A 22,094-nucleotide genomic window follows, 5' to 3' on the forward strand; every position below is an offset into this window, starting at 1 on the left:
ATTTTATTACATTATTACGATGTAATAATATCCAGGCAGTAACTTTGAATGCCTTCCAATTAAACGGCTATAAAAAGCTACGTTCCCAGAATTCACCTGTAATGTTTAAGCAGGACGTTGTGCTATAACATTGCATACGCTTCCTCAAACTGATGTCTTACCGTGTCTGTTTTTTTTTGGTGTGTATTCTTTCCGTTTTTTGGGACTGTTCACATCTGCCATCTTTCATCTCCTGTAGTCAGACGGGATGTTTCCTGCTTTGACTTATTTTATGCAACAGACGGTACTCGGAGCATCAGACACAAACCTGAAACTTTAATAGCTGTTTCTTGTGGCCCCTCGCTGCGGGGACACAGAATGAAACATCTATGGGTAGCAAATTAAGTAATGATCAAGTAAAAAAAAAAAAAAAAGATGCTGGTTGGTTGATCAACATAAACCATGATGTAATGTGTGTGTTTTTTTTTGGCCAAGGTAAAGTAGGTTTCCCATTTGTTTTTTCATGAACACATACTGGGTCATTCTGTGTTGGTTCCTCTGTGCATGCAAGATTACATTTGGCTTTTTTTGGATGTGTGTGCAGTTTGTTTTGGTAGTGCAAAACTGATGGTGTTCGTTTAAAGCATGCATGATTATATTTATTGTATATTTTTTTTATGTTTCCGTTTACTGGAATTTAAGGAGTTGACTGCAATATCATCACCTTCTGTTTGATAAGTTTTGTTCTCTTTATCTCTTTTTTTTTTGTTAGTTTGCCTTCAGGTTGTAGGGGAAAATGCTTCACAGCATAACCTCCTCTCTGTTTCTGTTTCAGACTCGTCTCCAGCTCACGGAGAAAGCCAGGATGACGTACTGAGGAGGCGTCATGGAGACAAAGAGGTACATTTTCTTAAAATGTATGCCAAAAATGTATGTATAATCTCTCACAATAGGTAATATTTTTGGAGAGAGAGCTGTTATGGATGAGTAAAATATATTATAAATTATAAAGAGTGTGTGCCATGAATGTAAGAGTAGAGGAGACCCATATTTGGAGGGGACAAACAGCTCAGTCTGGTTTCCTGGCAGAAAATCTTGGAGGAGCAGCGACGGCTGAAACGGGAACAGGAAGAGGCCGACACGGCGTCGAGGCGACACACAAGCATTGTCCCGACACACCACCAGTTCATCACCAACGAGCGCTTCGGAGACCTGCTCAACATCACAGATAACGCAGAGAAGAGGAAATCAGGCATTGAGGTACAACACGGGGCCGCGTGCACGTCTTATCCTTGTGTAAGCAGGAAGAGAGACGGCAGGTGCTTTGTCAGTTTGTGTGAGTCGGCCTGTGGGGGTGACAAGCCCGGTGGCTCTCTCCTCCGGGTCAAAAATTAAGAGCGAGTGCTGTGATAGAAAAACAGGAGGCAAGTTTGTACCATTTACATTTTAACTTCAGGTCCAGATCACACCAGCCCCTTTTTATATCTGGATGTAGTGTCACTTGTTGTGTTTACTAAGGTGTGCCGGCTTTCTGAGCCGCACAGTCTTAGTAAACAGCACACAGTAACGACCAACTGAGTATGCTCCAGAGGTCAAGTTCCCCAGCCAGTCACAAGCAGGTTATTCCTGTCATTTCAAGAATATTTATGTACAGAGAGGGCACTGAAAGGACAGACGACACAGATTTACAGCTCACCACAAATTCCAGAAAAATACGCATGAATGGAAAAATAACAGAGAGAATAGTGGGCAAAAAGGAACAAAGCAGAGCATTTAGTCTTAAAGAAAACCTTTACTGACTTAGTACAATGCCAAGAATAATACCTACTGAATGGAGTGGTAGCCAGAATTTTTTTTTATTTTTGATATCTCCACAGAAAACTCCAGCGATGGCTCGCTTTGACTTCAGAGCAGAAACTCTAAAGTAAGTGGAATATATCAGAATTTGTATGCAAACACAGAACCCCAATGTATGTAAACTGTAAACCACCAAAGTAAAAAGGCGTTGTATAGATGCATGCCATTTATCATTTTAAGATTATCAGAGTAAACCTTGCTAAAATATTTACAGCCATTTGTTTTGACTGTGGTGGTGTTGCCAACTTCTGATGAAGTGGTGCCAAAAAAATCTCTGACAATCGCAGGAAATTACTGTTGAGAGCTGCAGAATAGCTGCAATGATACATAACTGCTACTAGAAAAGATGACGTGTGTCCCACCCATCTGAGCCTCCGAGCTAATTATCTATTACACTATTCACCGTAAAACATACTTTTCGTAGGGAACTACCATTTCAGAAGGGAGACATTGTGTACATCATCCGACAAGTGGATCAGAACTGGTTTGAAGGCGAACATCATGGCAGAGTGGGGATTTTCCCTCGCAGCTACGTGGAGGTATGTTGGTTCTGTTTGCCTGCTTTTACTCCAAATAAGAATTCAAGGCCATTAATGATTATGCTCAAGTGTAATTCCCGTTTTTTTTTTGACAGTGACTCAAAGTCGCAATGTAGTGCATCTGTAACTACCTTTTGAAGCGTTTTAAAGATGCTATCTTGGTCAGTTAGTTTTGATTTTTGTCTTCTTGCACAGCTCCTCCCCCCGACGGAGAAAGCACAGCCAAAGAAAAGTGCTCCGGTTCAGGTACTGGAATACGGAGAGGCCGTCGCCCGCTTCAACTTCGCTGGGGACACAGTGGTGGAAATGTCCTTCAGAAAGGTGTGCAGTGGGAATCAACCAAAATACAAATACTTTAATGCTGAAAGTTGTTCACCATGTTTATTACTAATGTTCTGAACCTGCCCGTGCGCAGGGAGAGAGGATCACGCTGATTCGCAGAGTCGATGAGAACTGGTATGAAGGCAAAGTCTCAGGCACCAACCGCCAAGGCATCTTCCCCGTCACCTACGTAGAAGTGAACAGACGACCCCGCGTCAAGAACGGGGTGGAGTACCCCGACCCTCCCGTCAGCCAGTCGCCACAGCGCAGCACCAACGCTTCTCCTCAGGTGAGGTCACATAGATTGAGTGGAGGGTAAAGCCACTATCAGGTTGATCCACAGTCATATTATCTCAGACTGCAGTGGTGTCTCAGAAGTCCTCCTAAGTTCAGTCCATTCTGTTCACATTCACTTCCACCTTTTAATTTGTTCTGTAGTGAAATTGTCTCATCCTTCATTTCCTCTTCCTCTCCTTTATCCCCTCTTTCTCTGTCTGCCTCCATCGTCTTCTCTCCTCCCACGCTCCTGTTGCGCTAAAAAGCTGTATCGTAATCGTCTGACCACCTCCCCCATGCCCCTCCCTCGCTCCCCTCGCCGCTCCGTGTCCCCTGAGGTCCACGCCATCTCCTCCGAGTGGATCTCCCTGACCGTGGGAGGCGGGAGTCCTCCTGCCGCCCCCACCCCTCCCCTGCCACCTCTACCCACCGTGTCTTACCGCTGCGGCGAGTACCTGCCCCCGCCCTACTCCGCCAGCCCTGTTCCTCCCATCACCGGCAGCCCGTACTGCGTCTCCCCTATGGCCTCCCCGTCGGCCTCGCCTCTGCCTCCCCCTTACCCGCCCAGGCCCAGCTCGGCCACCCCCTTCCTCACGTTCACCCCACCTCAAGGGAAGGACTTCCTGCTCTCCCCTCCCTCCCCACATCTGTCTCGCAGCGTGAGCCCTTGCGGCGGGCCGGTGCTGGAGGGCTGGCTGAGGGGGGAGAAGGAGTTGACAGAGGGGGAAGGCGCAGAGGGGGACAGAGGGGGCCGCGCAGCCCCGGGCAGCAGGCGAAATAGCCCTGCAGAGGTATCTTCTGCATGGTGTGTGGTGTTGCATCAGGCTCACTCTGGAACATGGGCTGTTGGCCACAGTTTGATTCCCTGAAATAGATGTTGTGAAGCATTGAAGCAGACATTTCTGTGTGGAACTAACTTATAGATTCAGCCTGATGTTGATTTTAGCTCCGAATGGGTCTGCTGGCTCAGTAAAGTCAGAGTAATTAAACTGGTCACATTGCTTGTAGCTGCAAGTCTGCATGTTGGTGTGTGCTCTACTAACATGCGAATGTTTTACAGTGTATATTTAGTTTCAGATTTCCAGGGATTGTAAAAGGAGGTATTGTGCCTGAGATTTCAAGTTACTCTGTTTTCATCAAATTCAGCATGCTGTTGTTGTTCCGTGTAGAGGCGTGACATCTTAGCTGCTGCTGGAGGTTGGAAGTTTATTTAGGACAGTGACATATTTATTGGTCAGTATTTATAGGTTTCACATGTTGGCCTCTGTTTCAAAAGCGGCTACGAGGTTAAAACTTCCACCTACAGGGAAACTCAACCTGTCGGCCCCTGAAGTATGATAATACTTTCAGCCGGACAGGATGTGGTGCAGTCTCCAAGACAGGCTTTCATTTTAAAGTGTGCCAGCTGACATGTTGTTTCCGTGTTACAGTTTGTGAAGAACGAGGCTGACCTTCACGGACGGAGCTCCAGAAGCCCAGTGATGCTGTTTGACATCCATGATAACAACAACGTTAACTCATTTGCGGTAAGATGGTGGAAAATCTCCTACTAAAGATTTACAAAAATAATAACTTCATCATCTGTTCAACATTTTAAACACATCACCTTCAAAGATCCATTTAACTCACATCAACTTTAACTCTCATGTCTTCTATGGTTGTGCTACATGAACAGTTCTTTAGGAGTTTGACATTTTGGGGAACATACAATTTGCTTTCTTGCTGAATGTTAAATAAGAAAGTCAATATCACTCTCATGTCTTTCTGATCAGTATGAAGCTGGAGCAGTTGGCTTAGCTTAGCATAAAAACTGTAAAATTGGAAACAATTATCCTTGTTTTGTACGAAGCTAATAGAAGTCAACTAGCACCTCTTAAACTCACTAATTAACATGAAGTAACATATCCTATAAAAGCATCATAAGGATTGTGTGCTGCTCACTTTTTCAGCAGGGCACAGTGACATCCTGGAGTCTCGTCAGCACAATGTTTGGTGCAAAGAAGCTAAAGCATGCTAAATGTCACTAGATTGGGTCATTTTAACTTGAAGAGACTTCTCCATCTGAATACGAGATTAAACGATGAATAGAGATTTTGGCACAGATTCAAACTATGTGGACAGGGCACATCCTAGCAGAGCACTCTGCAGGAGGGCGTCTGAGGCCGGCCTAGCAAAGAGTCCTCAGCATAGATATATAGACATTTGTCTATATATCTATGTATGTTTATGGTCCTGAGTCCCCTGGTGGTAGGTGGCGCTGGGGTGGTGGTGTGTGCCTGCAAGACAAGGAAGAGGGACAATGAGGAAAACATCGTATTTAAATGGTATGAGACGTGATGGAAGGCCTGATGCTTGCTGTGATTGGATAAATGGGATGAGTGGGAGGCAGGAGGAGAGGAGAGCTGTGGAGGAGAAACGTGTGACTGAACTGGGGTCAGTCTCATGGTTGAACTGCAGTAAACCTACAATACATTTTATACATGTTGCTTAGTCATCACTATGCATCTGAATCCACCTCTAATTTCATTGTTCTGTAGTTGTTGTCGCGACAGATTTGACCTGTTTTCAGGCTTTATATTGAACATAGAGATGTGAATGTAATATCAGTCTTCTCATTTAACTCTCAGCAAGAAAGTAAATTACCCAAAATGTCACACTCTTCCTTTAACTTACCATCTTCCTCTTACTGCTGCATGTTCATACTGACTGGTTTCCTGTACAAGTGCACTAATCTCTCATGTTTCCTGTCTACATGCTCCCTCTCTGGTGTCCTGCCTTTTCATGCTTCTTTTCCCGGGCTCCACCAACACTCCTTCTACTTTTACCTCCTGGCTTTTTTAACGGATCACTTCCTTTTTCTGACCTTGCCTCTCACTTGGACCTACCTTCCCCGCCCCTCCGCCCACATCCCCCCTCCTCCCTCTCTAACTCCTCACCTCCGGGACTTTTGGTGGGCCCCCGTTGTCTGTCTTTCTCTGACGACCACCCACTACTACCACTACTACTAGGAGGCAGTGTGTAATGAAATCTTGAATATAGCTGAGACCTCGGTGAGGTACTGCAGCACCCTGTCCCACCACCATAATGACTCTCTGCATAGACTGCACCCCCACCCCAGTAAACAATGTCTCATCATTTCCCAGCAACCCCAGTCCCACAGCAGCAGCCCGGAGCCGGGCCGTCTCAGCTGTGGAATGTGAGTAAGATCCCTTCCAGTTTCACGCTGGTTTTTTTATATATATATATTTCAGGCCACCCGACCCCCATTTCATTTTTTACTGATCTCACATTCTCTGCTCTGTAAGTTCACCGCCCTTCTCCTCCTCCAGTTTCCAGGCTTTGTACAGTTATGTGCCGCAGAACGACGACGAGCTGGAGCTGCAGGAGGGAGACCTCGTCAGCGTCATGGAGAAGTGCGATGACGGCTGGTTCGTCGGTATGTGCCGCCGGGCCCCCGGGGACGGGATTCCTCCGAGATGCAGTCACACTCGCTGTGTCACATTAATCCATATAGGGTTTCTGCAGAATGACAGCAAGGGACTGCACGCATGCAGTGTGCATGTCCAGGAGAAGTACAGTCATCCTCAATGTGTCACATCGCTTATAGAAGGTTTCTAAAGGAAGACAGTATAGGATTTAGAGCAATGTACATTCACAGGCACAGTACAGAATTTTAAATACAGCTCAAAGGGGTTATTTTTGTGAACAAACTGAGGTCACATTAACCTTTAATCCTGATCAATGTTTCTTTTTTTTCCTCAACAGGTACATCAAAGAGGACAAAACAGTTTGGGACTTTCCCTGGGAATTACGTGAAGGAGGTGAAACTGTAAAGCTATCTAATCTGGCTGTAACACACGGTTGCCTGTCAAGCTTGGGAAGTCATTACTACCGCGCATGGCTGTTGGTTAGAATAGTCGTTTAGCCAGGCGAACACATTTTGTCTGGGAAAGTGATCAGCTCGGCCTGAGGTATGTCAAACTGCACGAGGCGAAGACAAAGGAGGGAGACAGCTCACTGCCCGAAAAAAAACTCAACACACCTCATCCACATTTCACACACCTCTCGACAGAAACGTCCGCTCTCCACGCGTGGAGTTTTCTCTGTGAAAAAAACTCCCACAAATTTGTTGTACAAATAATAGCTTCCATTTTTGTCCGTGTGATAATTTTATAGTACACAAGTGTTTACGTAGCACCTCAGACTCGAGGCCGGCAGCAGAGCAGTGTATGGATCAAAGAGTGGATCTTATTACCTGAACTGGACTTTGTAGGGGTCCGAATGTATTTTTGTGTGATGTGAGGTTGGAGCTGTTTGTCATGAGCTACCTTTCAGGGCCGGAGGGGTTTAATATGATCAGCAAAAGATGATGCAAAGCAAGCATCTCAGAGATAAAACAAAAACTTCCTTTTGATTCTTCTTCTAAAATATAAAATTTAGTTTTTGGATCAATTTACCAAACAGATATGAAATGTAATCTGATGGCTCATTATTTTTGTTTAGTTTAGATTTAAGAAAACTGCTTAAAGTCAGTGCCCTCTGGAGTTTAAATACTTAAAGACTTTTGAAATAAGATTTTGCAGAAACATACCTGTTTTTCTTTCTTTCCCATTTCCTGAATCATCATAAAGTCAGTATTTTCTACTTTTGAAGTAGATCACAGCTTTCACAACCCAACTGCTTTAGATACCGGTTCAGTATCGCCTTCGTTTTCTACCTGAAGGTTGTCATACAGAAGTTATTAACACAATCACGTGCATGACTAGAAACACTAAAACATTGGTGTGTGCTGTCAGGACACACAGACTGTGCTGCATGTCACATGAAAGTGAAACAAAACTGTATATTCACATCCAATATTTTCAGAAACTGTGTCTTGGACCTTTTATACTTCTCTAGTTGAAACAGAAGTGATCACTGATGGCTGATGCCTTTAAGGTAGCTGGTGGTAGACGCCTGACTTCAACCACAGGACAGGCGTGGTAGCACTTAACTTCCTGTTTGGTAATTTAGGAGGATCGAACCTAACAAGATAACAGCAGATTAATCAGCGGTGACTAAAAGCTTATTTACATGTTTTAAGTGAAAGCTGAACAGGTGAGAATTAGAATATAATCATACAGATTTTTTTTAAAATCATATAGAGATTATAATCACAACTTTATTGACATGATTGTATAGGTACATGTAGATGCCTACAGAAAACTTTTGGAGGCCTTTATCATATGACTACATATTATTATATGTAATCAGTACACTGAGGTCAGCATTAGAACTGCATGCACTGTCAAATCAATAAGACAAATCAAATTGGAGCATGAAACGTCAGCATTTTCACCTTTACCTTGAAGAAAACAAAGTGATGAAAGGGTCAACGCTGAGCTTTCGTCGCTCTCTGATGGCCGATTACTTTGAATTCAGCTATCAGCGCATCAGAGCCATCTTCCTGCAAGTACAGAGCTCCCTCATCTCAGCACCATCAGATCCTGTAACAGAGTACATCCTCCACACACACACACACACACACACACACACACACACACACACACACACACACACACACACACACACACACACACCCATAGAAAGATGGTGGCTGTTGTTTTTCTTTGCTTGTTATTTTTTTCTCTTCATTTAAATTCCTCGTTGTCATCGGCCTCATCGATTCCGAGCAGAACTGTCAAGTAGGACTTGCAAATAATTCGTAGTGCTTGTTGTGACCTGCTCCCAGCAGCAGATGGGTCTAGTTTTGTAGGGCAGTTGCTAAAGACGAATTTGAAAGTATGTTTAGTTGATTTCGTGAAGCCATTGAAGGCTTCAAAAAGCTCAGTACAAACATCATCACTTCCCTATCGATAACAATTCTAATCATATGGTGCCAGACTATCAGTGCGCCTATCTTTTAGTATAGCTCTGTATGAATGCCTGAATACACAAAATCTGAAGCATAATGTGAAGAATAGACATTTAAAACAGTAAGACTCACTAGACCTAGAAGTGTTTGTTGACTTGTCTTTGTTTTTATTGCACCTGAATGTGTTAGATACGGTCGTGCAGTGACGATAAACACTGACCTGATCCAGACATGGTTTGAAGCTACAACATATATGGAGTTATATCCAACACCAAACTCAGTACAATCAGTGTTTCATCCTCTCTGATGTTTGTTGTTGGATCAGGTTCCTCTTCCTGTGCAGATCTCCACTGACTATTTTGCCAACATCAGCACGGGGAATATTTTCTCAGCAAGTAATCTAATACACTGCATTGTGGGTTTGCCTGTATAGCACTGATATAATGTTCATGTATTTTGTTTCACCACAAAAGCATGTTTTTTTCCCCTCCACTGCTGGCTAAACATTTTTGCTCCTCATGAATGTGCTGATCGGTTGGGAGGGTGTCGACCTGTAGCCTTGTTAAAATAGTTTAGAAAGTTTTGCTCCACCTCAAGCATGGTGGGCAAACAGTCAGTCATTTAGTCACCAAACGACACACTATAGATTGTTTCTGTGCTCCATAAAACATCACAGGATGTATGAATGTATGAATATATGAATGTGGTGCAGGCAGTGTACACAGAATATGTAAAAAATAAAATGTCTCACCTTGAATGGACCTGCAGACTATCGAGCAGTACGGCACAAGAAGGATTGTAAATATGTAAATTAAGAAAAGAAAATTAGACTGCGAGCGTTGGGAGCGTCACATGGAGCTCTCCGTCACTTGCGGCGGTTTATTTGCCTGAAGGAGTTTTCGTCGAAGCACAGCGTGGAGCATTACTGAGCACAGAGAGTTTGAACATTTCGCTGCCATTTGTGAGCATCATAATGCCTTATGTTAGATGCTAAATTGTGCCTCATTTTCATTTAATATCGTTTTTTTTTTTCTTTTTTGGAGTATCACTGAAATGTATTCATGACATATTTAATGTAACCATGGTTTTTCCCCATTCGTCCCAGTCTCCATGATGGGAGACCATTTACTAAGAACTTGTCTGTACTTTAAAAAGTGTGACACAAAGCTTCAACATGACGATTAATAATCAGAAGAATGGACTAATTTGATAAGACGCACAACCTGCAACAGGTTTGGTTTGTTTGCTTCAATTTGCAGTGCTGTTACATTGACAATATTAAAATAAAGATGCTATACACTGCTGTGACTTCGGTATTATGCAATATTTAATAAACCATTTAAACCATTTTGGGTGTCACCTGTTGTGATTTATGGCAAAGATATGAATGATAGTACAGATAAGAGTCATTTCAAGGTATTGGTCACATTATTTATTTTTAATTTAGAATGGGTACCAACGTTTTCTCAGCAAGTAGACAATCAAACTTTGCATGTGAGTGTTTTTTAAGGAGTGGAGTTGTGGAGTTGTTAGTTCCTGGGTTGGGGAACTGCAGTTTGTTATCTGTTTTATTTTGATGTAACACATTATTTAAACTACATCCAACCAGTGGAAAATGATGTATGACATAAGATATTAATCCATTTTACTTCCTGCAATGTCAGTCATCTTACATAAATAGTTCTGGCTGCTCACTCACAGTCCTGTGAAGCACCACCATGTTCACCTCGAGTGTTAAATCCCATTAAAGTGATGAGGCTGACAGATGTGTGTTTGAAGGTTCACTTTAAAACAAACACCTTCACAGACTTCTCTGGGAGAACTTTAAGGGCTCTTAAAGATGCACAAGAAGGGACGTGTTTCATTCAGTCGGTGTTGCCGGGCCTCTTTTCTCTCCACTCTGGGCAGAGATCCTCTCTGGCAGGAATTCAGGTTTTGGGAGCGGCACATTCCACATCCTGGGATTTAGCTCTACCATAAATGGTAAACTCGCACATAACACGGTGACGTCAGGGCAGGCCGACATCCCTAAAACAAACAGTGGAGCTCATTAGAGAGAGGGGAAAAAAGTCAAGAAGGATCACTCTGCTCTGCTTTCAAAGAATCTCCGTCACACTAAAAGTGATGTGGTCATCGCGTACCACTCATTCAATTGAGTCGCATTTTCCTTTTATTTTAACATGTTTTTAAGTGTCATTTATATTAAAACTTTTAGATAAATTAACATTAAAGTAAAGGCAAAGATTACATTTGTATATTTGCAAAAACTGCAGGTATTTTTTACATATGTTTGTGCTCCTTGGGGAGTTTTATTGTCAGTTTCAAGTATAGACATTGTCCAATATTTTTGTTATTGTCAACAAATCCCATGCGTCATTGTGTCTCTCAATACTTTCCAACTTTCTGTCGTCTCGTGTGTGGCATCCAGTCCCAGGCCTCTGTTTCCCACCAAAGACATAAAGCCTTTAAAATTGGGCACAATTTTATAGTTTCACTTTTTCCAAAGGGTTAAACTATTTCCTAAAACAGCTGGTCATTTATTTTAACAGGTATAACTCAAACGGGAGTAAATTGTGCAGGCTGGGGACTATTTTCAGATGGGATCCTGCAGATAACCCGCATTTGGTGTCCAATAGTGAGTATTCGCAGCAGCTGCATGGTGTACATGGGAGGAATTATGTGTTAGGCCCTGGATGCACAGACAAAAAACAACAACAACAACAACAACAACAACAAAAAACACTTTCATGTTGGTGTTTTTGTCTTGTCGAAAGTCCTCCTGGCTTTTAGTGGCAATTTATGTCACGTGACCTGTGGTGTTTTCATCGGGAACTTCCTTAACTTCCTCTCTCTCTCACACACACACACACACACACACACACACACACACACACACACACACACACTACGGAGTGATCCTTCCTCTCAATACACGATCTTTGGTCTCACTTATCAGAGAGGAAACTTTAAATCGTCCGTCCAGCTGCAGACTGAGGGTCCTCCCCCTGCCCTCATGCAGACTGGAGGGATCTCGGCACATGTCATCGTGCAGTAGGAAGTGAGCCGCAGGTCCGAGGCACATCTCTGAACACAGCTTGGCACCAGTCGGCTCGGTTAGAAGACGTCGGTGCTGTGATGCCTCTGCGGGTGGTGATGCAGGGTCCCGGTCCGTGGGGCTTCAGGCTCGTCGGGGGGAAAGACTTCGAGCAGCCGCTGGCCGTGTCCCGGGTAAGTTGATCTCACACTTAGCCGCTCCTTTGCGGGTCGCTGTAACCGCACCTGGACTCGTCCCGACGGAACTCACCTCTCTCTAGTTTCTTCTTTTCTTCACCAATAAATAATACAAAATGAATACAAACCGGTAGTTAACCGGAGCTCAGCTGATCTCGTGGTAGCTCAGCTAGCGTTAGCTCCTCTGAGCTTTAACGTGTGTTTACTGGACGGAGGTGAACTTCCGGTGCTCCGTGGACTAATGTTTCACGAGACGAGACGAGATCAGGACTTCTTACGGGATGTGAAATGTCTTCGTGTTCATGAATGTGTTCACACCTTTTACCGTACAGGTGAGACTAAAACTCATTAAATACCAGTATGATCCAGATGTTCGGTCACGTGTCCTCTCTCGGGTTAATTTATTCTAATTAAAAGCATCATTTGTTGTCGTAAAACTCTTTAACTGTCTTATTTTGACCTCGCTGTGTCCATGAAGCCCTCGGAGCCTCTTTTTGTCCCGACCTGACTTTCCACCACTGAGGTGTATACATGTTTTTTTAATGATCATCCTGCTGAGAGCAGCGTGAACCTCCTCTGTGGACTTTGCCTGAGTGGTGGCTGCTGATCCTGTTGTAAATGTTGTTCCGGTGTCGGGTCCACCCACGGAAACGTGATTAGGAATTCCTCGACTGTTCCCTCGTCCTGTTATCTCGGACAGTCTCTGGGCCTGAAACCACCTCTGTTTACCTTTCAAACAAAGATATGTGTGGAGGTTCCTGAAGGTCAGCCTTCCCTCAGCTGCTCAGTACAAACTCTGATCAGCGAAGGAGCTTTCAGGCTGTAATTAAAACTTGTGTGGCGAAAGTAGTGTTTCTTTTTCTTTTTAGAAATGTGTTTTTCAAACATGTGGAAGTCGAGGCGTTCCCTCGAGATACCCGAGGAGCTCGTGCGCGGTCCCAAACACGGTGTCTCCTGTGCTGTAGGTCAACCCGGGCGGTAAAGCAGCCCAAGCCAACCTGTGCATCGGAGACATCATCCTGTCCATCGACGGAGAGCCGACGGAGAACATGACTCACTTGGAGGCGCAGAACAAGATCAAGGGCTGCATCGAGGAAATGGTGCTCTCCGTAGACAGGTAGGCTGCAGCGGCGTGATGCGCGTAGCCCCGAGCCTGAAAAACACCAGAGTAAGGTGAGACGGCTCAGCCGCGATCCAGGTGTTCAGGGAGTGATGTGATCTTTAGTCATTCGTTTTAAAGGCCTTTTGTTTTACTGACGCTCTAAATCTCACAAGCGCATGTCTGCTGAGCTGTGTTTCAATTCTGTGTCACGTCGCTGCATTACACCAGAAGTCACCGGCAGCGGAGGATTTCAAGCAGGATGGATGTTGAAACGGATTCATCAGACTTGAGGCCGATATGTTTGTTAACATTAAGAGAATCGGTGTTGATTGCATGAAGGGTTTGGGGGGGGGGGGGACATAACTGCAAGACGTGATCACGTGCAGCTACGCGGCAAGACGAAGCCAGAAGGAGAGAAAAATATTCAGGCATGTGGAGTTATTAAATGTCCAGATCATTTTCCAAACATCTTCCTCTGCTCCTCAGGTCAGAATCGAAATTGTGGTCGCCGCTTTCATCCGAGGAAGGGAAGACTCATCCGTACAAGATGAATCTTGCATCAGAGCCACGGGTGAGTGTCGACATCAAAGCTCTGAGGATGAACTCGTCATTCAGAGCGAAGTCCCGTTTACGATGTAGCCGTAGACTTTCCGAAAAGCCTGACTGTTCGTTTCTCACTGTGCCTGCAAAGGCTTGTGGAACGATTTTTTTTCCTTCTTTTTTTTTTTTTTTTTTTTTTTTTTTTTGCTGCTGCCAACGATGAAGTCATTGTTTACTTCTCAACAGGAGGTTTCCTAGGAGACAGTAGGTTATCAGCCAAGCGCTGATGCAAGCCTCAGTTCCTGCCTGCTGACTGGGAAGTTGAGGCCAAAGTGTGAAATCATGTAGGAAGCGGTGTCCGAGCCCTGTGTGTCACAAAGGCTGTGCATTTTTCTCGCACACATAACAACACATGCTTCAAGCACTTTTTGACTTTCATGCGTCTTCACTGTTTTTTTGATCTGTTCAAACTTTTCCATGAAGCTTTTTAGGCTGCTGTAACCCTGATCCATGCAGTCAGTTTAATTGCTTGAAGAGACTTTGGGATTTTTGGCAATTTGGATGTGATGTGCTTGAAGCATGGGCTATTTTTGGAGGCGTTTCCGTGTTCCCACCGTTAAGCATGAGCTAGATTCGGTGGTATTTATGTGCCCACTGTGATGGCATGCCAGTGTCATGACGTGCTTGTCTAAAACGTCTGAGCTGGTTAGGTATAATTAAAGCAGAATCCGTAGTCGTACATTATCCTGCTAAACTGTGTGTGACTTTGACAAACTAAAAGCAGCACTTACAAGAACAAAGTAGGACCGTTTTGGCGTTTTCAGTTGAACGAGGTTTCCAAGCGTCAGTTTTCAACAGGATTGATTTTATCGCTGAAAACTGTTGAGGTGGCGTGTTTTTAAATTGTTGAGTCATGTTCCTAACCCACCTAATATCTACGACATGTTTGTACATGTGCAAGTTCATGAAACATTTCAAAATGAGAGCCCATCTGAAAGCGTCAAAAGTTGTGACCACTGCATAAATTGCATGTTTCCGACGGTGTGTGAGTTTCAGGCACCTGCACCATCTTAAAGTTTGGATTGTGCACAACAAGCTTGAATGGAAATGGACCGTAATTGTATTTTCTTTTTTTTTTTACAGGAGGTGAAACTCATAGGCTCCACCCACAACAGGAGCGCGCTGCCTTTCAGCGCTTTTGGCCCCAAAGTTGTGACCAACCAGTACAACAACCCGTCCGGTTTGTACTCTTCAGAGAACATAAAGAACTTCAACTCCGCTGTGGACGAAGTTCAGACTCTGGTCGCAGCTAATGACTCCAACAACAAGTAAGATCTGCTGAAACGATACCACTTACTGCGAGTCCAGTCAGGACTTATCAGATCAAGTCAAAACAGACCGTTATTCATTCGCTCACAGCTTTGATGAGGAGGGTTTTTTCAAGATGTCTCGGCGCTGGAAAACGGGAGCTTTGCATTCAATAACTAATATTTTACTCGCATCGTCCGTATTAAGTACTGATCAGTATCAATAACATGAGGATGCTCTAGATTGGTTGCTTTTTTTTTTTTTTTTTAAACCATATTAAAACAATGAGTAAAATGTTTCTGCCCAAAATGTATTCCTTATTGACTGCAGCCCGACAGGTCTCAGCAGGTATTTGTTTGGGTCTAATGCTTCTTCCCCGAATCTTTTTGAATTATTTAGAGTTTTTCAGTTCTGCTACTTGGGAATTATTGTATTTCTTGGACACGCAGGATTGTGTTGTGTGAAACGGTTGTCCTTGTCTTTGTGTCCTCCTTCTTATTCTGCTGTAATGCTCTTTGTTCCTGCCTGAGCCAAGACGCCCGTAAGCAGTTAGTGAGTCTGTAACTTTCAGTCACAGCAGTTTTCTAAACGTTTTTGTGCTTTGTGAGTCGTATGCTGCTTTGATTTGTGATGCTTCTAACCATTTGTTTTTTTTATTGTGCTGATGTAACGTGTGTGTTGTACTCATCTTTGGTCTTTTAATCTTTTATCTTTTTGTAAAACACATAACCAAGTTTTAGAAAGGTGTTTTCTACTTTTTACATACTCAGTTTAGACTAAAAAGTCTTTACGGGCAGTTGAGTTAAGCCATGTCATGACAGCTGAATTCATCTTAATGCAGCTTCTGTTTTGATTTACATGATTTTCTTTCTTTTTAAATGGTTCATTCCCCCTTATAGATTTATCTTCTACTGTTAGTACTGAGTTAAAAACATCTGATTCATCAATATTTCAAAACTTTGATCAAATATTGATCTGACGTACCGAAATACATGATTTCTTTGCAGATCTCCATCAGATCCGTCGAAATCAGGCAAGCGGCCGCCCGTAGCAGCGGATTCTGAGGTCTACAAGATGCTGCAGGAGAACCAAGAGTCTGATGAGCCTCCTCGACAGTCCGCTTCATTCAAGGTGCTGCAGGAGATACTGGAGACGGGTACGGATGGTATTTACAGCTTCTTCAATGTGGGACTTTTCCTTTTAACAGTGTGTGGCTTCGGGCCACACAGCTTTATTTCACTTTAGATTAGATAACAGATGTTTTACAGTGACAAAGTCCAACTGAATAGAAATATTACAGATGCGTATGACCAGTGAAACTTCAAAGAGCGTTTTCAGTGTGTGTGTTGGGTGTTTGCAGGCGACTCAGAAAAACCATCAGGCTTCAGGAGTGTGAAAGCTCCCACCACAAAGATCGGATCATCACTGGGGAACACGGAGAAGTTACCCGTCTGTGACAAATGTGGATCTGGGATTGTGTAAGTATTTTAGGATTCTTCAGCGTTTTAAGTTTTACATGTTTGTTTTGTTTTTTTCCACTAAAGGGTCAGATCAGAGTCATTTATGGATTCATCTGAATCCACACCATCATCATGATACCTGCTGTCCAGCTTTTAGTGGTTTCAGACTTGAAAAACATCCACATTGGGACTAAATGTTGTGATTCAACACCGAAGTGTGGTCTCTGTTTGCAGTTTGTCTCTGTTTGCAGTTTGTCTCCTCCTTGTGGCCGAAATGAGCAAAAACAGAATTGTTTTCCTGAAACTTTGCAGCTGTCCAGTCTTTTTCATTTATCTTTTAAGTTTACTTAATCTGCTTGAATTTTCATGATTACTTTCTTTTCCTTCTGTTCTTAATTTAAGAACCGTTTTAGAATCAGTTTCCTCAACAATCTACGCTGTTATTTGAAACAGAAACTTTTCATCGGACTGTATAATTAAGATCCACTTACATACCAGGAAGTTATGCACCCAAAACCTCCCAAGAATCCAGTGACCAACCAAAGTTTTGGTGTTAGGGATTTAATATGTAGAAAATATGAACACTGACACTTTTCTCATGCAGTAACAGTTCAGTATTGTAAAGTATTATCGCTTCATTCTTGACTGTTTTAAAAAAGTACCGTTTTGAAAAGAATGAAACTGGACCACATAAAATGTCAATAGTAGTAAGAAAAACAGTACATGTCAGGCCCAGTTTAGGTTCTGACTCATTTCCTTCACTACATCCTCAGATCAAGTCCAGCTGAGACATTTGTTAAATATCTCTTTTCCATATTTCCTGACATTTCTTTGTGTCACTAAAACACTTTTTAAGTTACAGGAGTAAATGTATGTTAAAACACTGCTCACATATGTGGATTTTTGGTCTAGTGTGGTTTTTATTGGCTGACTTTAGTTTAAATTATGTGAAAAGTTTATGCTTTATTATCCACTGTTTTAGACAAGTGTTCTTCAACTTGATAGTCACACTTTGAAAAAAAGACCCTCTCCAACATGGAAGCGTTTCTACACACAAAGCCAGGTCCATTAAAGGACCCGTGTGTAGGATTTAGTATCTATTGGCAGGAATTGAATATAATATTCATAATTATGTTTTCATTATCATCACCTGAAACTAAAACTCATTGTGTTTTAGTTAGCTTAGAATGAGCCCTTCACACCTACATACTGTAGGTAACCAGTCCTCCTCCACTGAGCTCGTCATGTTGCACCTCCATGTTTCTACAGAGCAGACCAACCTAACACCGGCACCAGAGACGGCCTTTCATGTTTTTATGTTACCTGAAGGCCACGTCGATTCTTACCCTCTTTAAAGGTTATGGAGTTATTGCTCGTAATGTGAAGGACTTTAAACTAGCATGCACAGAGCGCTGACCTCAGCTCCATCCAACACCTTTAGGATCAGCTGAAACATGGACTTTTAGTCAGGACTTTTCACCCATAAAAATAACTTTTATTACCGAGTTGGAGGAAAACCCTGCAACTTTTTCTTGCTTAAGTTTAATGGGATGTTTATATTTACACTTCAGGGGGATGGTGGTGAAGCTGAGGGACAAGTTCCGTCACCCCGAGTGCTACACCTGCACAGACTGCGACGTCAGCCTGAAACAGAAGGGACATTTCTTTGTGGAGAACCAGATTTATTGTGAGAAGCACGCACGCGAGCGAGTCACTCCACCCGAGGGCTACGACGTGGTCACCGTCTTCCCCAAGTAGCGCGCTCGCCGAGCTCAGCCTTGGACTGCACGCCACCATAGGACAACACGACATAACCCACGACATGACAACATTTAGCTCTTTCTCCTCCTCAGACTATGAAATGGTCTTCTGTCACATTATGCTTCAGGGCTGTCACTGCCAGGCAGGACAGTAAAAGAACTATTTGAAAATGATTTGCACATTAACTTTGGGCTGTAAGAAAGGAAAATGTATGAAAAATGTTCTCTCACCAAACAGATCATCTCTATTTGAATGACAGCCACTATGTGTTGGTAATGTTTGTCTTTGTACACGTCCAGTATGTTCTTTCAAATCATGGAAACGAGGGAAAGCCCGAGTGCTCCTAACCCCCCAAAAAGTCACTGTTGTTTTTTTTTACCATTTTTATTAACTAAATAGACCGTTTTATACAGCAGAATAGTACAAAAACTCATCAGAAAATCATTGCCAAATAAATATTTTATCTTAAACCAATTTTTTTCCTGGATTATTGACTGTACTTCCTCATCATTTACATACTTTTCAGTGCAAAGAAATTTCCTTGAATTATAGTTGCAGCTTCAGAAAGTTCTCCTGAAAAGTAAATCAATAACGGATTCTGTTTTGAACCCAGTTTAAGTGAAGATAGAAAAGACCACTGCAACAAGCTTGTTACATTTCAGTACGTTTGGGATTTTCAATTGGTGACGTCACTGCAGGTGTTTTACGTTGATTGATGGGGGGGGGTGGGAGAAACACCTGCTGTGACATCACGAGACCTAAATGCCTGAAACATTTCCACCCTTTACAAAAAAAATCTACATGATCATTTCATCATAAAAAGTCAGAAGTGCCACGTGTGTCTGAGATCATTTGCACCACACAGTGATTTGAAATAAAAGGTGACCGGGACGGCGCTGGACTCGTCTCTTGTAAAGATTGCACATCTCCTCTCATTGACAGCTGTTGAAGAGTTTCTGGGGCCAGAATCAGCAGAGGTCCAGTAACCAGACTCCGCAGGTGACACGGAGTCCCACTCAGCAGATGAAACACTTGCAGGGCTGCTCAGCTCTGACGCCACCGGCAGGTAGTCTGGCGCGTGCCCGTGTTGGTCGGCCATACGCAGGGTCTCGGTCAGAGCCCAGATGTAGTTGCGGGCGAAGCGCAGAGTTTCTATCTTGGTGAGCTTGGCGTCTTCGGGCAGCGCCGGCAGGATGCTCCTCAGCGCGTCCAGAGCCGAGTTCAGGTTGTGCATCCGGTGGCGCTCTCTGTCGTTTGCCTTCATCCTGCGCCTGCCCCGATGTCCAGACTGCTCGCATCTATATTTGGGATGTTTCGCTGAGGGGGCTTCAATAACAGTTAGCGGTTTTCCAGGCAAATCTTCGCCGGAGTCTCCTGAAGTGTCGCCTGCTTCTCTCACGGGGTTGCGGAGTGTTGGAGAAATCCTGCAGAGCGTCACGGCATCCCTGGACGCACGGAGATAATCGGGGGTACACCTCACTTTAGGGGACATCCTGTGCAAATAGACAGATTTCTACGAATCAAGTTACATATAACCAAAGCTGACGCGTAACAACATAAAGAGCTCTTATAAGTATTTTACAAAAATCTGCAATAATCGAGTCTAAAAAATAAACTTTCATAAATTTTCCATAAAACTCAAAAATGGTTCGAAATGTTACGAATTTCACGTATTTGAGGAGCAGGATTTCACCTCTTTAAATATTCAAGTGATTCAGAATCTGTAACTGCACTACTATCTCGAAAGTATGTCTGGGAAACATCAAACGGCAGATAAAACCTTCAGCTGGATGGATATATTTGCACTTACGTCTGCACTGGTAACGGGTGAAACTTGGGTAAAGAGACAGGCGGTCGTCCTCTCTTCTGGCTGGAAGCAGCAGACAGTGAACATGTGCAGCTGACAGTGAGGGATGGATGCGCATCTCTGTCAATTTATATGGTCTTTATCTTATCTATTTGCACCATGGACGCCTGAATCAACAGCGCCCGTCAAGTGGCCAATCAGCTTCCAGGCAGCGTGTCCTTCACCCTCTCCCTCTCTCCCTCATTCTTCACAGTGCTCTACGTCTTTGTGTATTCTTTGTAACATTCAATCAAATAGGTAAGATGTCCCAGATGGATGCCAGGTTGGCAATAATTGGGTTTTATAGTGAAATGTATTTTTAATTTGTTTTAAATTTGAGATTAAAATCGGGCATCAATTTCCAAAAGTCTGTCTGGAGGAATATTTTAAAATCAGGGAGCATTCAGGCCGACTGCTGGGTCTGAGGATCGTATTGTAACTGTTTACTATTCTTTATTAACACCTTGTCAGCCATGCTGTCACTATACTTGATCTCAGATTAAACGCTGGGAGCCCCGATAGAAATAAGTATTGTAAACTTTTCTATATCTTGGGGTTTCAGTGGTGCGACACGCTTGTTTCTGATGCCAAAGTGAGATGTCAGTGTTCCAAGCATTAAAAGCAGAAGGCTCACATAAACCAAATATACATTCATATACAATAGAAACATCTTTTTACGCATTTCCGAACGATCTGGTATACGAGTTTAGATGGTTAGTTTTCAGCTCCTCTGGAAGCTTTTAAGGCCAGTGATAATTATTATTATCATTATTATTATTATTATTATTAATTATTACTATTGTCACTAGTTATAATGTCTTTATGTTAATGTGCCTTTCAATTAGACGGGTTGCCTTATTGTATGCGCAAAGGCTATTTAATTATGGTACATACTGTATTGACTGTTACTTATCACTGCACTTCTTTCCTGAAATATGTTTTAGCAAAATGTTTGAGTTTTCTTTTGCAAATGTTATCAGATCACTAACCTTAAATGGTGCTTGTAATGCCACATTTTACGCACTCCAAATATTGGCACGTCTTACCATGGTCATGGTAACTTCGCACACTAACTTCAAATATAAAACTCATGTGCAACACAGCACTAGGAACCTAGATTAAAAGAAACAACATGTCTGCGATTATTTTTGAATAACTTGTTTATTATTAAGCATACAGTTTGTGATTGTGGTGATTGAGCGCTTATCGCATGACTTAGTATGACTGACGAGTTGTTGTTCCGAGTTGATCCTCACTTGAACACTGCCGTATTGGGTTATCTTGAAGAATAGGTTAAATCTTCGTTAACTCACACAATGTCATTTATATAAAAGAACATTTATTTTTTTTAATGGCATACATATTTGGATAAACATTTTCTTGCTGCGTTAAAGCGCAAAGCTCCGGTATTCGCACAAAGACAATTACGCATTGGACCAACTAACAAAAAGGATTTGAAAAGGTGGAACCTGCTGTGTGAATTGATAGTACAAAGGGTCTTTTTGTGTGTGGCAACAATAAAAGCTCAATTTCTTCTGTAATGTGACCCTATATGTATGCGCTAAGACATCTCCAAAACATTGTCCAATTATGCCAAAACTTAGTGGCGCGTTACCTTCTTGTTATACAACATTGATTTCAGACATAAAAAGATTAATAAAATGTGTCTGTGATATGCATACACGTTTTAGCTTTGGTGGGGGGGAGGGGGGGAGTGCGGCAGAGCTCAAACATGATTTACAATTGCCAACAAAGGATCACAAAAAGCTCTCCTTAACTTTCTGTCTAAATATGTATTTTGGGAACAATCTGATAACCATATGCTTTCAATAAACTGGACAAATACACCAGTGAGATAGGAGACGGTGCTTTGCTGCTATAAAAGGCACGAAAAGTCTAAAGTAAACTGAATAGTACCACTTTACAAATAGTTATTGATGCCAAATCCATATTCGGATATCGTGGACAGGTGCAGATTTGAAGTTGTCAGTCTCTCCTTGATTTTTTTTATCAGTGTGCT

The 22,094-nt window shown here is 42.8% G+C and overlaps 3 protein-coding genes across 10 annotated transcripts in view; 2 read left to right on the plus strand and 1 right to left on the minus strand.

The window, feature by feature from the left end:
* Positions 1–8,505, plus strand: part of LOC138616004 (sorbin and SH3 domain-containing protein 1) — a 40,644-nt gene extending 32,139 nt beyond the window's left edge. For 5 of the 8 annotated variants that reach the window (XM_069689946.1, XM_069689950.1, XM_069689948.1 and 2 more), the window contains 11 exons: positions 815–879; positions 1,069–1,239; positions 1,857–1,903; positions 2,261–2,375; positions 2,571–2,696; positions 2,791–2,985; positions 3,239–3,763; positions 4,403–4,498; positions 5,981–6,168; positions 6,302–6,408; positions 6,738–8,505. In XM_069689946.1, the coding sequence (XP_069546047.1) occupies positions 815–879; positions 1,069–1,239; positions 1,857–1,903; positions 2,261–2,375; positions 2,571–2,696; positions 2,791–2,985; positions 3,239–3,763; positions 4,403–4,498; positions 5,981–6,168; positions 6,302–6,408; positions 6,738–6,805 (1,703 nt within the window). In that variant the 3' untranslated portion in view covers positions 6,806–8,505. The remainder of the gene's footprint in view (positions 1–814; positions 880–1,068; positions 1,240–1,856; positions 1,904–2,260; positions 2,376–2,570; positions 2,697–2,790; positions 2,986–3,238; positions 3,764–4,402; positions 4,499–5,980; positions 6,169–6,301; positions 6,409–6,737) is intronic. The other 3 variants (XM_069689951.1, XM_069689952.1, XM_069689953.1) reach the window with 3 other exon arrangements.
* Positions 8,506–11,784: 3,279 nt separating this feature from the next.
* On the plus strand, positions 11,785–18,702 carry pdlim1 (PDZ and LIM domain 1 (elfin)). Its single transcript, XM_069689958.1, has 7 exons — positions 11,785–12,054; positions 13,023–13,174; positions 13,646–13,730; positions 14,843–15,027; positions 16,015–16,163; positions 16,368–16,485; positions 18,039–18,702. Exons 1-7 carry the CDS (start codon positions 11,962–11,964, stop codon positions 18,223–18,225), a joined length of 969 nt encoding a protein of 322 aa, XP_069546059.1. The 5' UTR covers positions 11,785–11,961; the 3' UTR covers positions 18,226–18,702.
* Positions 18,703–19,051: 349 nt separating this feature from the next.
* On the minus strand, positions 19,052–19,720 carry neurog3 (neurogenin 3). The gene has a single exon (XM_069689800.1). The coding sequence runs from the start codon at positions 19,718–19,720 to the stop codon at positions 19,052–19,054; it is 669 nt and encodes a 222-aa protein (XP_069545901.1).
* Positions 19,721–22,094: the final 2,374 nt, after the last annotated feature.

The sequence above is a fragment of the Brachyistius frenatus genome, unplaced genomic scaffold, assembly GCF_029030835.1.
Source record: "Brachyistius frenatus isolate BFR_SWC_R1_liver_20210118 unplaced genomic scaffold, ASM2903083v1 Contig_8, whole genome shotgun sequence".
NCBI classification, from domain to species: Eukaryota; Metazoa; Chordata; class Actinopteri; family Embiotocidae; genus Brachyistius; species Brachyistius frenatus.

What these genes read in the sequence shown, in the direction of transcription:
- pdlim1 (XM_069689958.1), top strand. Translation starts at nt 11,962, where the DNA reads ATGCCTCTGCGGGTGGTGATGCAGGGTCCCGGTCCGTGGGGCTTCAGG. An exon ending in ATCTTGCATCAGAGCCACGG is followed by an intron (nt 13,731 to 14,842) that starts GTGAGTGTCGAC and finishes TTTTTTTTACAG; the next exon opens with GAGGTGAAACTCATAGGCTC. An exon ending in AAATGTGGATCTGGGATTGT is followed by an intron (nt 16,486 to 18,038) that starts GTAAGTATTTTA and finishes TTTACACTTCAG; the next exon opens with GGGGATGGTGGTGAAGCTGA.
- neurog3 (XM_069689800.1), bottom strand. Translation starts at nt 19,720, where the DNA reads ATGTCCCCTAAAGTGAGGTGTACCCCCGATTATCTCCGTGCGTCCAGG.